This window comes from Astyanax mexicanus, chromosome 10 (assembly GCF_023375975.1).
Source record: "Astyanax mexicanus isolate ESR-SI-001 chromosome 10, AstMex3_surface, whole genome shotgun sequence".
Classification (NCBI taxonomy): domain Eukaryota; kingdom Metazoa; phylum Chordata; class Actinopteri; order Characiformes; family Acestrorhamphidae; genus Astyanax; species Astyanax mexicanus.
Window position 1 is genome coordinate 50,097,681 of NC_064417.1, and position 15,931 is coordinate 50,113,611.

Genomic DNA, 15,931 nt, shown 5'->3' on the forward strand with positions numbered 1-15,931 from the left:
GAGACAGAAACTAGACTGATCCACAATGAGGTTGAGACCTAGAGAAGACTGAGACGAGACTGAGAAAACTCTGATACCAAATGAGGCTCAGTGCAATATGAGACTGAAACTAGACTGATTTCCAATTTGGTAAAGACTGAGATGAGACAGAGAGGAGACAGAGAGGAGACAAAGACAAAACTGATTCCAAATGAGGTCAAGTCCGAGACAATACTGAGATGAGACTGATTCCCAATGGAGGTAAGACCTAGACAAAACTAGGTCAAGTCCGAGAGGAGACTAAACCTAACCTGATTCCCAATGAGGTTCAGACGGAGACTAAAGAGAGACAAGATTGATTCCAAATAAGGTTAAGTCCGAATCAAGGTGAGACGCCTCATGTATTGTCTTAAAGGTCTCCTTCCACTAAAATACACTTTTTCTTGTTCTTTGTGAAATACAGTAGGTCTTTCTCAGAGTTGTATATGGATGCTGCATATATAAGTGTTTCTCAGCCTCCCTTGTCTGCAGTAGCTAGTAAAAGAAAATCCTCAAGACATACGAGTTGATCAGGAAAGGCTCTGAGGTCTACATCTCGGCTGAGGACCGCCCACAGACAGCGCTGAAGCCGGATGATAGCAAAAGGGCTAGCTACCTAATGAGGAGCTCACAGATGTGTTTACAGCTCTGTTTACAGCTCTGTTTAGAGCTAGTTAGCGTTAGCTATCTTGTGTAAGTAACCGTAGGTTTAAATCGGATCTCCGGTTGATTCTGTGTTTTACAGAGACCAATAATATATACTAGGGAAGCACGGTTTGACAAGGCAGCGAATCTCCAAGTCTAAGGTAGGAGTTTAGTAACAGTTTAGTAGAGTTAGCTTAGCTGATGGTCGCAGGGAGGAGGCTGTATCTCTGAAAATATTTTGTCATTTGAGTTTTAGAGCTGTAAGTGAGAATCAAATTAATCAAAATAACCCTGCAGGCATGTAACAGTATTAGATGTTATCCTGATGTACATTTTTTGTCATCTGACATTATGACCAACTTTCAACCTGAAATTAACGTCTACTGACGTTGGTGGACAGCTGGGAATCTTAAATCTTCCTCAAAATTGAAAGAATTGAAGACGTTTTAACAGTATCTTATATTCACACCACCCACTTTAATAGACAGTTTCTGCTGTCTGGAATTCACTGACAGCAGCAGCAGCTCCTGTTTTCATGTGTGATTTTATGTGTGATGAACGTGGCTTTAACCAGGGGGGTTTGGTTTGGGGTTTAAGAGCTGTAACATGCCTGCAGTGTGTTTAGTGGTGGGTCTGTTGTGTCGGAGTTGCCCCGGGTGATGCCCTCGCTGTTGGCTCGGCCCGGGACGTGACAGTAAGCAGAAGCTCCAGCTGGCAGCGGGACGGGGGGCGGGGTGCGGTAGGCTGTAAACACCAGCGTGTGATGCTGTATAGTGATTTCAGGGTTATGCTCCGACTGAAGAACGCTAAGTGTGCAGATCTGAGGGCAGGTGCAGGGAGGGTTCTGGCGTGACGGGGCTGATTTATTAACCTGGCTCTGAGCTGAGCGCTCATTACAGCGGCGCTGAGCACCATCGACCCACTCAGCCTGCTTTCTGAGGGTGTATCTGAAGGTGAGGTCGGGGGAAACATGCTGACTCTGTAGTTACTCTGTAACCATCGGCTCCTTACCTGCAACACGTCAGGTCTGCAGAAGTGATTTATGAATCTTCCACTGTGGTACGGTGTGTACGATATGGGAAAAAAAAGTGATATAGGATAATGCTGTTGAAAATCCTGATATTGTGGTGAAACATAATTAATTAAAGTGTTAAATTAAATAAGTTTGAGCTCATTAAAGGCTTCTTAGCATTTGGATTGTCAGCACTGATTTTTTTTTCCCAGGATAAGTAAGAAGCAGTTTGGTGTAAATGCTTACTGTTGACCTTTACCTCACTCTACCCTCACACTACCTTTGCTCTAAATCACACTTCCCCATTTACTAGGGCTCTATATATATATGGTGATATTATACAAGACCAGGCCCATGACATCACCAGCCCCGCCCCCACCCACGCGCTGTCTCCCGTCCTCCCTCAACACAAAACCTAAGAAAAACAGCAAAACAACAGTAATCAGTCCTTTAATCAGGCATTTAAATGCTTTTTAAAAGGTAAATAAGAGAGTTTTTTCTGGGATTAAAATTGTGAATTCAGCTGTAACTGGAAATATCTGCGCTGCAAAACTGTGCTGGACTGAGGTGCACAGCTTTCAACACATGCTCACGTTTACAAGCACGTGCCCAACCATGTGGATGGAGGCCATGCATGCGGTTACCTCGTGTTTACTCCTACCCCTCCCCCTTGTGCTTCTCAGGCAGCAGCAGCCTGTCACTCACACAGACACAGAGACAGCACTGTGTATCTACTGCTTGTGTCAAGAATCAAAACATGATTTAATTGCCTTAAGTGACATCCTGTGCATGCACATATCGCTATGAAGATGCTTAAATTATATATCATGCAGCCCTACCTATATATACCTTGCTCTACTTTACTGTACCTCACTCTTCCTTGCTCTAACTCACTCTACCATACTTTAATTCACTCTACCTCATTCTACATAACTCAACCAAACTCTACCATACTTTACTTCACTTTACCACACTAATCTATTCTGCATTCCTTTACCTTACTCTACACCACATTATTAAATTCACTATTTTACTCTAATACATTTTAACGTATTCTGCATCACTCAGGGCAGTTTTGTTTTCCCGCAAAATCTTACAGAACTTCATGCTTTCCTCTGATGATAATTTTTCTGAAGATGCGAATTTCATTTTCCAGCAGGACTTGGCACACTGCCCACACTGCCAAAAGCTCCAATTGGTCTTATATAATATTCTAATTTTCTAAGACACTGATTTTTCGGTTTTCAATGGCTGTATGCCATAAATAATCATCATCAATAAAAGAAACAAATGCTTAAAATAGATCACTCTGTGTTTAATACATGAACTATTGAAATAAACCAATATTTATTTTTCAATTATATATATTCTTTTGAGATAGTATATAACACTGTATAATGTAGAGTGAAGTATTATTCTCCATGCATGTTTGATTCATGTGTCATTACGAGAGCTATATAACAGCACATCTTTGTTCTGGACACTCGTAAGCTCTTCCATATGCTCTCAGTTTGCGAGGAAACAATAAATATGATTCAGTGCAGCTTTAGAAATAAAGAGACAATCCCACACATGAGATCTCTCCACAGGGACGGATATATTCCCCTTCACGCCTACCTGATACACTGAACCCTTCCAGCCCTGCTGAGCTACACACTCGGATCTGGGCTTAATCATTAACAGCTAATGCGGTTTACTTAATAAGGAAAGCATCTCAGCATCGATTTCAGGAAAATCAATACACAGATAACATTTTCATTTAGCCTGTTTCCCAGCGGCAGATAGCATGATTAATCTCAGCTCACCTCTCAGACAAAACCTCCACAAGTGGATAAAATGTTCCAAATTTGATTTTCTCACCAAATCAATTATTTTTAGGTCGTTTACACTTTCATTTTAACACTGGTCGACTCAAGAGGGTAGCAGGGTGGGCAACTGCCCTCCTCTAGTGCCTTAATTGTTAAAAAATGCATCACTTTAAGAGCCCTCCAGTGCAGGGGTGTCCAAACTTTTTTTGTTGGGGGCCAGAAGAAGAAATATATTTGAAGTCACGGGCCACAGACTCTGTAATAAAACAAATAATGAAATATACCACTTTACTTTAATTTACACCATTTTACTTGACTTACTATCTTTATCTTTAACAGTGTTGTGTAAACTAAGATTTTTCAAATTGATGTTTAATTGATGTTTAAACTCCTTAATTACGGCAACTTTTAGACTCTTTGGCTCGTTTTTCTGCGCTACAACTGCGCACTCTCTCCGTTTTTAGACTCTTTGGCCCATTTTTCTGCGCTACAATTGTGCACCCTCTCCGCTTTTAGAATCTTTGGCCCGTTTTGGCACATAAACTGTAAATTTCACATTATAAAAACCTGCTTAACAGCGGGCCAACTTTCATTCTATTCGTAAAATACCTCGCGGGCCGCTCCAAAAAAGGAAACAGTTTGGACACCCCTGCTCTAGTGTGACAAAATATATATAAAGTGTCTATTTGGCTTCCCTACTTTTAAAAAAAAGTTATAGAGTGCCCACTAGGGTGTCTCTTCTTGCAAAAAAACAAAAACAATAATGATATGCTCTATAGATCAACAAATTCTGATTAAGTGTCTTAATGAGTGCACGTTTCTTTTTGCCTGGATATTAATTCTGATATTGAAATGAACAATATGGTAAAAGTAATATCTAAAAATAATAAAATACATTTTTACAATATACAGTATTTATTGCTATATTTTAAGATGCAGACAAAATGCATCAGCAGTGGCAGATTAATAACAACACTTATTTAAATGCTCTTTTATACATAGTATAACATTTATAATCAGTTTTTGCTGCACAATATCTGATTAAACAGGATTTTTACACTCTCTACACTGAAATTAGGGCTGCAACTAATGATTGTTTTGGTAGTCGACTAATCTGATAATTATTTTTTCGATTAGTCGATTGGTCAACGATTATTTCTGCCGTGTCCTAAAAACAATAGAAACAGCTAAACATGAGATTTTAAAGGCATTTAAATGTCCACATGTTGTTCAAACATGGAAAGTGATATTTAGTGAGTAAATATGCAATCTGTTGTGTTTGGGCACTTTTGGAGACACAGACTAAAAACTATAAACTGTGTAAGTAAGTCATCTACCAATCTCCTAATGCGCTTCTATCTCCAGCACTTTGTGTAATGCAGTACTGTTACAAATGAATGATTAGTCGACAATTAAATTTGTAGTCGACAAATTTAAATAATCGACATTGTCGATTATTTTGACTAATCGTTGCAGCCCTACCTGAAATGTACAGTATTTTTTAAGTACTTGCAATATCCACAATATGTCCTGATTAAAGAATATTGTCGATACTAGGGGTGGGCAATATTATATCGTATACAATATATCGTGACACAGAAATATCATGATATTAAAAATCCATATCGTGATAATAGGGCTGTTCTGTCTTAAAAGTAGTCTATTATTTACTGTGAAGATTTAGGTGTATTTATTGTATAATTGTTTTAGTTTGCAGTTTATATGCATGTATTAAATATTCTGCAATATTTTTTGCTGCATTATTTTATTTTATGCTATATTATTTATTTTCCCACATTATGATTATTCTGTTATACTATTATACTATATTCCTGAAATTAATAAATTATTTTAGTTTTCCTATATTGCCAAGTATATCGTTATCGCAAAAATACCCTGAAATATCGTGATATTATTTTACAGCCATATCGCCCACCCCTAGTCGATACAATAAGAAAATTGATCATTAAACGCTAAAATATTGTCATATTGCCCAGCTCTGTATGACTTAACAGGTTTCAAAATATTTAGTGTCTAATTGTACTTTATAGATGCTTTAATAAATCAAAATTAAGTAAAGAGAAATAGATCTACTTTCTCATAAAGAAGTCAAAATAAAAAAACCTTTTGGCAGCGAGACTATTAGTTATAAATACAGACAGGAAGTTACTCCCTATGGGACGTCTGCTACATACTTGTTTGGCCCTTTCTCTCTCTAGTGTTTGTGTAAACAGTCTCGCACTCTGGGAGTGATAAGAAATGCACTCTACTGAATTCCAGATATTCCAGAAAGAATGAAGATATTTTTCACCACAGCACTAAAACCTCCAAACAACACGGCCTTCATTTATAACCAGTAGAAAAGAGGCAGAGTGCAGAAGAACTACAGCACAACACTGGGTCTCATTCATCAATCTTAAGCAGAATGAATTTAAATACATTTTTTTCTTGAATATCTGAATTAATTAAAGTGTTCATTAGGGGTGGGCAATATGGCCCTATAATAATATCACAATATTTCATGTTATTTTCTCGATAATGATACTCTTGGCGATATAACAAAACTCTGAATAAAAAATATATATATTTTTAGGAATACACTAGTGCAACAAAATGAAAATTTTATTTTATTATTGCATATATGATATGATATGATACGGCACACCCCTAACTGAGATATTAAAAATTCCAAGAATTTTATCAGACTTGTAACAGAAGTCAAATATCCAGAATATCATGATACTACTAATAATGCACTCCAAATATCTCAATATATCCAGGATTAAGGTAAATAAATGATACTGAATAGATATAATCTGTCTCTATACTTTCACTATATAAAAAAATGTTGGCGATAATATTGATACAATATTGCACACCCCTAGTGTTCATAATCTGAAAACGAAGAAAGCAAAAAGAATTACCCAGAAAAAAATAAATGGCAGAGCTTTTAGACCTTAAAAAATGCAAGGAAAACAAGTTCACAATCATAAAGTTTTACGAGTTTAAAAATCAATATTTGGTGGAATAACCCTGGTTTTTCATAACCATGTTCTCCTCCACCAGTCTTACACACTGCTTTTGGTGCCAAAATTCAAGCAGTTCAGTTTGGTGGTTTGATGGCTTGTGATCATCCATCTTCCTCTTGATTATATTCCAGAGGTTTTAAATTTGGTGAAATCAAAGAAACTGATCATTTTAAGTGCTCTCTTATTTTTTTCCAGAGCTGTATATTTTTATTAAGCACATCACCAGTACAGAAAATAGCACAGCCACATAAAGCACACAAAAATACTGATTAAGCTGGTGAAAATTTAAGTATAAGTAGAAAAAGTATACTTTAATTATTCCACATATAGTTCAAGCATGCAATTTTTATATTTTTTATATAAAATCTATGCTTTTATGTCTTCTAGACACAAAAAAAAAAATAAAAAAAACTTCTAAATGAAGAAATCTCAAGGAAATTTGCAGAACAGGTACAAATCTACAGGTATTGTGTATCTCTCTATCGTTCTATAAGAACTTCTCTTTAAATTGAGATATTTACATATATTTACATCTAATGAAAGGCTGCATCATAAATAGATAAATAAATAAATGCCTGTAGTGTTTGTGCAGGTTTGCTCCTTCGAGGACATGATCTCGCTATATCATGAAAAGCATTTCCACCCACAGCTGACAGTCCAAAAGTCATGGGAAAGATTATTTCCTGTTTTTTTTTTTTAAGTAAGTAATTGAGTTTACTTTAGTAATCCTGATAGTATTCTCAGAGATCCACACGAACACATGAAGATCTGCACTAATTACTTTCATGTGTTTAGTTTTTGGCCCTGCATCTCTAATGAGGCATTCCTCTGTGTATATATGTGTGTGTGTGTGTGTGTATATGTGTGTGTGTGTGTGTGTGTGTGTGTTTTACGACACTATATGTGCCCCCAGATGGCTGAGGAACTGTTGGTTTCTGCTTAAGGAGGAAGAACACATGTTGGGTAAGGGACCTGTGCATGAGGTCATCATACAGTGGAAATGCATATGGTGAGAATCAGCGCTTATTTGGATGGTCAACTGTAAGTCTGTAAATGTTCAGCAGATGCTAAATGAGTCATTACATTCTGTTTAACTGTTTAAATCACATTCACTTTCAATTTACACACATTACAGCACTAAAGCTAACCTCAAAGGACAATGTCACCAACATTTAAAATTTAATTTTCTCAAAATGACTCAAGCACTGCTTAAATCAACCCAGTTTGAATAGATTTGTCCATTTTATAGTATAAGTAAATCATCTTTAACAAATAATCCAGGTTCTGTTAGGGATCTGATGATGGTTTGGGGTTTGAGAAAATCAGTCACCCCTAGTAGTGATACGAGGGACACTAGGGCCTCTCATCACAGGTCTTCTACCTTGCATATTTCAGCAGGACAATGCTAATCCACTAAGAGTGCTGAAAAAACTAGATTCTTTAAAGAAAGACGATTCCTAGTCCAGGTGATTCAAATCGATTTAAAAATGCGTTCAGGTCTTTTTTTTGCCACTCCTACTCCTGACGGTACTGCATACCGCATTATGCGTCAACTTGGCCAACGTAGCAGAAGGCCTTCTAGGCCACCATACAGCACGCTAGTTAGTTAGCCAAGCTCTATTTATCTAAATGGAGTCTGCTAGCATGGAGCAGGAGGAGAGCTTTATTCAACCCGCTTCCTTCATCATCGCTAAAAGCCAGTGTTTGGGCACAATTTGGATTGTCCCGGGTTGTCCCGGATGTCCCGGGTTGATTTTACATTGCTTGCAGACAACTGAGAAAATCCAGCCAAGATGAATGTAAAAATTATTACTTTTTAGTTTACTATATATAGAATATATAATATATAGAATGGCTTCAGTATTATACAACAGTTAGTCCCGACCTCACAATCTGATTGGTTGAGAAGTGTTCTAGCCGTGCTGATATATGTGATGACATCATGGCCTTCTCACACTAAACCTGTATCACTCCGCCGACGCGTTGCCGAGTAACGGCGTATACACACAGGACACCCGCAGCAGCGTTAGCTTAGCACAGGCTAGCGCTCAGCCATGGCACGCTCGCCCGCAGCACTGGCTCGTCGTTTGTGAAAAAAGGGAAAGAAAATCGCTCGGCTAATGCCGTCTGACAGCCAGAACGCTAACTTAACCAGCCAGGCTAGGCTAAGCTAAGTTAATGCTGAGCTAAAGCAAGCTACGCTAACCTAACTAACCACAGTCCAGCCGGCTAGCTAAAACCACTAACACCACCCAGCAAAACAAGCAGAAATGCTCAAAAAATGCAGCGTTCACCTGAAGACGACTCCACAGAGCAGAGGAGAGTATTAGCGTTATTTCACCCTCCTAACGTTACCATCTTCACTTATTTCGCAAATTTGATTTCAAGCTAACTTTCGTGGTGTTAGTCTGTATGAACTATACACCGTTTTGTAGTTAAGTTTCAGTTCTGTTACAGTTGTGGTGGAACTACTTTTTGGCGGAAGGCACCGTCCATATTAAAGCATATTCAATCTTAATTTCTTAAAGTTCTTTGATTTATTTTCTTTATTCATTTTGTAAAAAAAACTGTTGTATAAAAGCAATAGAACACTTGAGGTCGTGTGTTATCACGAATAACATCATGACTGTGATGATCTACAGTCTCCTGCCTACGACCGAATCACAGCCGTGATGTTATTCGTGATAACACACGACCTCGAGTGTTCTATTGCTTAATTAATCTACAATGCATGACTTCAAGGTGTGTCCAAACATTTGTATGGTACTGTATCATTATTGCATTTACTATCGGTGTGCCATATTGTATCGTACACAATAATATCGCCAACATTTTTGAATATTGTAAATGATATTATACCCTGAAATATGGTGCCATATCACCCACCCCTAATTATCAAATCGGGGTTCTACTTTTTTTGCTGTTTTAGTTAAAGAAAAATTCACACAGTTCTTATTTCCCATTATATATCTACTAGAGACAGGTTATATCTGTCCAGTATAATTTATTTTACTTTAATCCTGGATATACGGAGATATTCAAAGTGCATTATTAGTATTATGACACTCTGGGTCATTGACTTCTGTTACAAATCTGATAAAATTCTTGTATTTTTGTATTTATCTCTGTTGGAGATGTGCAATACACAATAATACAATTTAATTTTCATTTTGTTGGAGTAGTGTATTTTTTTTTATTCAGTGTTTTGTTATTTCGCCAATAGTTTTGTTATCGTGTAAACACCATAAAATATCTTGATCTTATTTTAGGGCCATATCACCCACTCCTAATAATCACATCAGGGTATCACTTTTTTGCTGTTTTTAGCAAAAGAAAAATTCACACTGTTCTCATTTCCCATTTTCTTCATTTTACTTCAGTCCTGGATATATGGAGATATTTGTAGTACATTAATATTATTATTAGTATCATGACATTCTGGATCATTGACTTCTGTTACAAATCTGATTAAATTCTTGTATTTTTTAATATCTCAGTTAGGGGTGTGCCTTATCATATCATATGCAATAATAAAATTAAATTTTTATTTTGTTGCAGTAGTGTATTCATGAATTGTAAAATTACCATGAAATATTGTAATATAATTTAAGGGCAATATCGCCCACCCCTGACATTTACACATACAAAACTATGAAATTCTTCATGCATTATTTTTTTATCAATGAGTCTAATAATAAAAAAAAAAAAAAACAGACTGGCACAATCTCGCTCCAGTATCAGCTCCACTGAGTGACGACAGAATCTGCTTTGTGTCTAAAGTGGCAGGAACCTCCTCATTGTCTCTGAGGGGCTTTTTCAGGGGAAAAAACACTTCAGGACACAGCGGTCCTGCAGTCTGCCCCTCAAAACACTGAACAACAACAGCAGCAAGAAGTCAGCTACCAAAAAACGAGCACTTCCAGAACATCTAAATCCTACAACCCCCTCACCTACCCCTCACCACGGGGGTCTCATTAGAACCCAGCTCCTTATAAAGACTGGCTTTACTTATTATAAACAACCAGGGGAGTGGTGGAGGCCGGTCTGTGGAGCCGAGGCCTGGAGAAATTGAAAACTAACCCCAGCTGAGAGCCTCTTGAGTCATTCTGGCTCTCATGCGGGCTTACTGTCCAGGTGTAGGGGCTCTTCTTAACTTTTGAAGTTGAGAAAACAGCTTAGCATAAAGCTGAAGAGCCAGCAGAGCAGAACTATGGGGTGTCCCACAACCACAAGTTTCAAAAGGCTTAGGACTTTTTTTTTTTACCACAGAGATACGGGTTTACTAACGTAGTTCAAGTTCTAACAGATCATTCTGACTGTAATAGTGCATCTCAAAAAAATAGAATATCATTAAAAAGATACTTCATTTTAGTAACTCAGTTCAAAATGTGAAACTCATATTATATTATATGATATATTACATACAGAGTGATCTAATCAAAAATCAGTGTCTCAGAAAATTAGAATATTATATAAGACCAGTTGGTACTTTTGGCAGTGTTGGCAGTGTGCCAAGTCCTGCTGGAAAATGAAATCAGTATCTCCATCAATGTTGTCAGTAGCAGAGGGAAGCATGAAGTGCTGTAAGATTTTGTGGGAAAACAAAACTGCACTGACTTTAGACTTGATAATAAAACACAGTGGATCAACACCAGCAGATGACATGTCTCTCCAAACCATCACTGATTGGTGGAAACTACACAATAGATCTCAAGCAGCTTGGACTGTGTGTCTCTCCACTCTTCCTCCAGACTCTGATCCCTTGATTTACAAATGAAATGTAAAATTTACTGATGGTATGATCAACCTGACCAAGCTAGATAGATGGTTTAGCTGGTAAGCATGGTAAACTGTACCAAACTACACAACCTGTATGACAAAGTTTGACCATGTTGGTTGACCAGCATTCCCAAGCATGTTAATGGGCATGACCGAAAATTACCAAAATACACTTTGCCAGAGCTAGTTAACCTGCTGGTTGATTTTCAACCACCTTAAACAACCAAAAAAAAATGGTCTTTAGCTGGATTTCTTAGCATGGAAACCAAGCTGGATGACCTGTATGTCTGAGACTGACCATCTACGTTGACCAACCATGATCAGAATCAAATGTAACATAGACAACGGTGGTCAAAATTTAGATAACTCATGAGCTTACCAGTATAGGGTGTGCTTTAGTTTGAGTTTGATGGTTGATCAACCAAAACAGCAAGGTGATTAACCAGCTTGATCAAACTGAAGAATCTGCATTACCTTAATGGCCAATAGCTGACTTACTAGCTAGCTTAACAGTATAGGGTATGTCTTCACCTGGATGGGCAGTATTTTCAACAACATTGTTCATCAAAGAGCAGCTACCAGCAAAAACTGGATTCTTCAGCAAGGAGACCGAGGAAAAAGCTGGAGGATCAAGCAAGACCAGAATCAAATGCAATATACACTACCCTGGTCAAGAGTTGAATAACCCATTAGCTTACCAGTATAGGGTGTACTATTGTTTGAGTTGATGGTTGATCAACCAGAACATCATTAGAATGACCATGCATTTCAATCAGTCATGACCAATCAGTCTTGGTCATGGCCAGCAAGACCAAGGTGATTGACCAGCATCATCAAACTGGAGGATCAGCATGACCAGCAAGATCAAGAGCAGGTTAAGTAGCTAGCTTAACAGTATAGGGTATATCTTTTTCAACCACCTTGATCATCATATGCCAACTACCACCAAAAATTAGCTTTCCCAAGCAAGTTGATCAGCATGACCAAACTTAATCAAAAGTAACACTTTAATGTAACTATGCTGGTCAAGAGCTAGTTAAGCTAAAAGTTTAGCAGATTATAGTATATATTCACCTATATGAGCACATTTTCAAGCACCCTAAACATCAAAAAATGTTTTTTAGCTGAATTTCACAGCATGAAAACCAAGCTGGATGTTCCAAATTGACCATCTACGTTGACCAGCCTGACTATATTCAAATGTAACATACACAATGGTGGTCAAGAGTTGGATAACCAATGAGCTTACCACTATAGGGTGTACTGTTGTTTGAGTTTGTTGGTTGACCAACTGGAACATCATCAGAATGACTAATCAGTCTTGGTCATGGCCAGCAAGACCAAGACGATTGACCAGCATCATCAAACTGGTGGATCAGCATGACTAGCATGATCAAGAGCTGGTTAAATAGCTAGCTTCACAGTATAGGGTATATCTTCAACTGGATCAACAAGGAGACCATCAATAAGCTGGATGATCAAGCATGACCAGAATTAAATGCAATTTACACTACACTGGTCGATAGTTGGTAAACTAGCTAGATTATAGAAAATAAATGTTTTTTTTTTTTTTTTAGTTTGATGGTTTAGCTGGTCTACAGTCATGATCAACTATCTCATGACCAAACTAAACAACCAGTAGGTTGAAGCCTGACCATGTTGGTTGACCAGCATTCCCAAGCATGTTAATCAGCATGACCAAAGTTAACCAAAATTAATACACTTTGCTTAAGCTAGAGCTAGTTAACCTGCTGGTTTAACAGTACAGAGGATATACATAAGCTATATATATAAGCTAGAAGATCACGCATGACCAGAATCAAATGCAACATACATTACACTGGTCAAGAGTTGGATGACCTATGAGTTTAACAGTATAGAGTGTACTATTGTTTGAGTTTGATGGATGGTTGATCAACCAGAACATCATCAGAATGACCATGCATTTTATTCAGTCATGACCAATCAGTATTAGCCATGGCCAGCAAGACCAAGGTGATTGGCCAGCATAATAATGATATATCTTCACCTGAATAAGCAGTTTTTCAACCACCTTGATCATCAAAAGACCATCATAGACCACTTGAAACCAGTAACCACCAGAAGCTGATCCTGATCTGGATACATAACATCTAACACTCTACATATAACAACTTCAGGAATTACTTTTGAACTCTTTTGCAGCACTAAATTCATAAGTAAAGTAGGTATAGTATGTTAAAGTATGTTGAGATGCTGCATGCTGCTACATGCTGAGTGATGCTGTACTGTTATTACTGCTTTTATGAGATTATAAAATCCAGAATAAATCAGTGGGACAGTAGCAGAAGAGCACTGAGGATGGGTCATAAAGATAACTAGATTGCAGTTCCTACAGAAACTGCGAGTGTGATTGCAGTGCTGGCTGGTATCTGCTATGGTGTTGCTAGGTGGTTGCTAAGGTGTTGCTAGGTGGTTGCTAAGGTGTTGCTATGGTATCCGGGGTGTTGCTAAGGTGTTGCTAGGTGGTTGCTAGGGTGTTGCTAGGCGGTTGCTAAGGTGTTGCTATGGTATCTGGGGTGGTTGCTAAGGTGTTGCTAGGTGGTTGCTAGGGTGTTGCTAGGCGGTTGCTAAGGTGTTGCTATGGTATCCGGGGTGGTTGCTAAGGTGTTGCTAGGTGGTTGCTAGGTGGTTGCTAAGGTGTTGCTAGGCGGTTGCTAAGGTGTTGCTATGGTATCCGGGGTGGTTGCTAAGGTGTTGCTAGGTGGTTGCTAGGTGGTTGCTAAGGTGTTGCTAGGCGGTTGCTAAGGTGTTGCTATGGTATCCGGGGTGGTTGCTAAGGTGTTGCTAGGTGGTTGCTAGGTGGTTGCTAGGGTGTTGCTAGGCGGTTGCTAAGGTGTTGCTATGGTATCCGGGGTGGTTGCTAAGGTGTTGCTAGGTGGTTGCTAAGGTGTTGCTAGGCGGTTGCTAAGGTGTTGCTATGGTATCCGGGGTGGTTGCTAAGGTGTTGCTAGGTGGTTGCTAGGCGGTTGCTAAGGTGTTGCTATGGTATCTGGGGTGGTTGCTAAGGTGTTGCTAAGTGGTTGCTATGCGGTTGCTAAGGTGTTGCTAGGCGGTTGCTAAGGTGTTGCTATGGTATCCGGGGAGGTTGCTAAGGTGTTGCTAGGTGGTTGCTAGGTGGTTGCTAAGGTGTTGCTAGGCGTTTGCTAAGGTGTTGCTATGGTATCTGTGGTGGTTGCTATGGTGTTTCTAGGTGGTTGCTAGGTGATTTATATGCATAAATTAGATTAAATGGTGTTTGCACGTTGCTACGCAACGTGCAAATACATCAATCAGCTATGCACGCTAGGTTGCTTTGGCCGTTCGGGGGTGTCCAAACTTTTGACCCGTGGCTCCATTACACACAGTACTGGGGGGCCGGGGTGTCCAAACTTTTGACCCGTGGCTCCATTACACACAGTACTGGGGGCCGGGGTGTCCAAACTTTTGACCTAACGCTGTTTTATCCCATAGCTGCTCCATACACTCACAGTACTGGAGTTCTAGCTACCTGTCCTTCGATCTAGCTGCCGTCCTCCGATTGGCCCCATTCATTCCAATGGGGCCACTTCGTACGACAATCGTACGAAATCCGTACGTCGTAACTTTTCGTAACGCATATTTTCGGAAAGAGCTCAATAAGTTCTACAGGTCCTCAATTGGTTTCATCTTCGTATTTCAAAAATTGCGACGTCCACGGGCGTGCAAAGTTCTGCCCATTCATTTTCAATGGGCAAAAAAACGCGTACTTACGAAGTTTTTACGAAAAACGTAAGTCCGATCGGAAAGCTGTATACAAGCCCACCATTCCCGATAAGGACGCACGTTTTCTCTTTTGGACGAAGTCGATATTTCGAAAACTGCGGCACTAGTTAACCGGACAAAAAACAGGTGGAATAATAAGAAGAAGAAGAAGAAGAAGAAGAATAAGACTTAAGAAGAACAATACTGTGATTGCATTACTGCAATCACACTAACAACAAGATACTCACGTGCTCCGTTGTTTATCTCCATGTGTGGAGCGTCAGAGAAGAATCCAGGGCTTGTCTGGACCGAACATTGCTGTGAAGAACCGGTCCGGTCCTGCTGCTGCTGCTGCTACTGTTACTGCAGACTGTGTGACAGATCTCCACCACCTTCAGCTCTCTCTCTCACACACACACACACTCTCAATGAAGCTCAGCTCAGCACACACACACACACTGATTTCCTCTGACTGGGAATCTGGGTCCTAGTGCTCTGACCTGGCTGGGTTCCTAAAAAACAAAACTACCTCACACAAAATACAGTGTCTTGCAATAGTATTCATACCCTTTGGACTTTTTCACATTTTGTCACCTTACAACCACAAGCTTAAATGTATTTTAGCGATTTTTTTACAGTTGCAGAAAAAGCCTGACGCACTGCAAATTGAAAAGAGCTGCAAAAGCACAAAACTACGGAGCCCCTAAGGTGACATCATGTTAAAAAAAAATAATAATAATATGTGGCCACAACTTATTAAAGCATGGAAATCAGATCCTAAGGCATGGCAACAACTTATTAAGGCATGGGAATGAGTTCCTAAGGTGTGGCACAACTTATTAAGGCGTAGGACAATATCCTAATGCGTGGAAATTAAG

General features: G+C 39.0%; 1 protein-coding gene across 2 annotated transcripts in view; it reads right to left on the reverse strand.

The window, feature by feature from the left end:
- The window catches only part of afap1l1a (actin filament associated protein 1-like 1a), a 78,619-nt gene extending 63,145 nt beyond the window's left edge, over positions 1–15,474 (reverse strand). For both annotated transcript variants that reach the window (XM_022683681.2, XM_022683682.2), the window contains exon 1: positions 15,302–15,474. In XM_022683681.2, coding sequence (XP_022539402.2) covers positions 15,302–15,323 — 22 coding nt within the window. In that variant the 5' untranslated portion in view covers positions 15,324–15,474. The remainder of the gene's footprint in view (positions 1–15,301) is intronic.
- Positions 15,475–15,931: the final 457 nt, after the last annotated feature.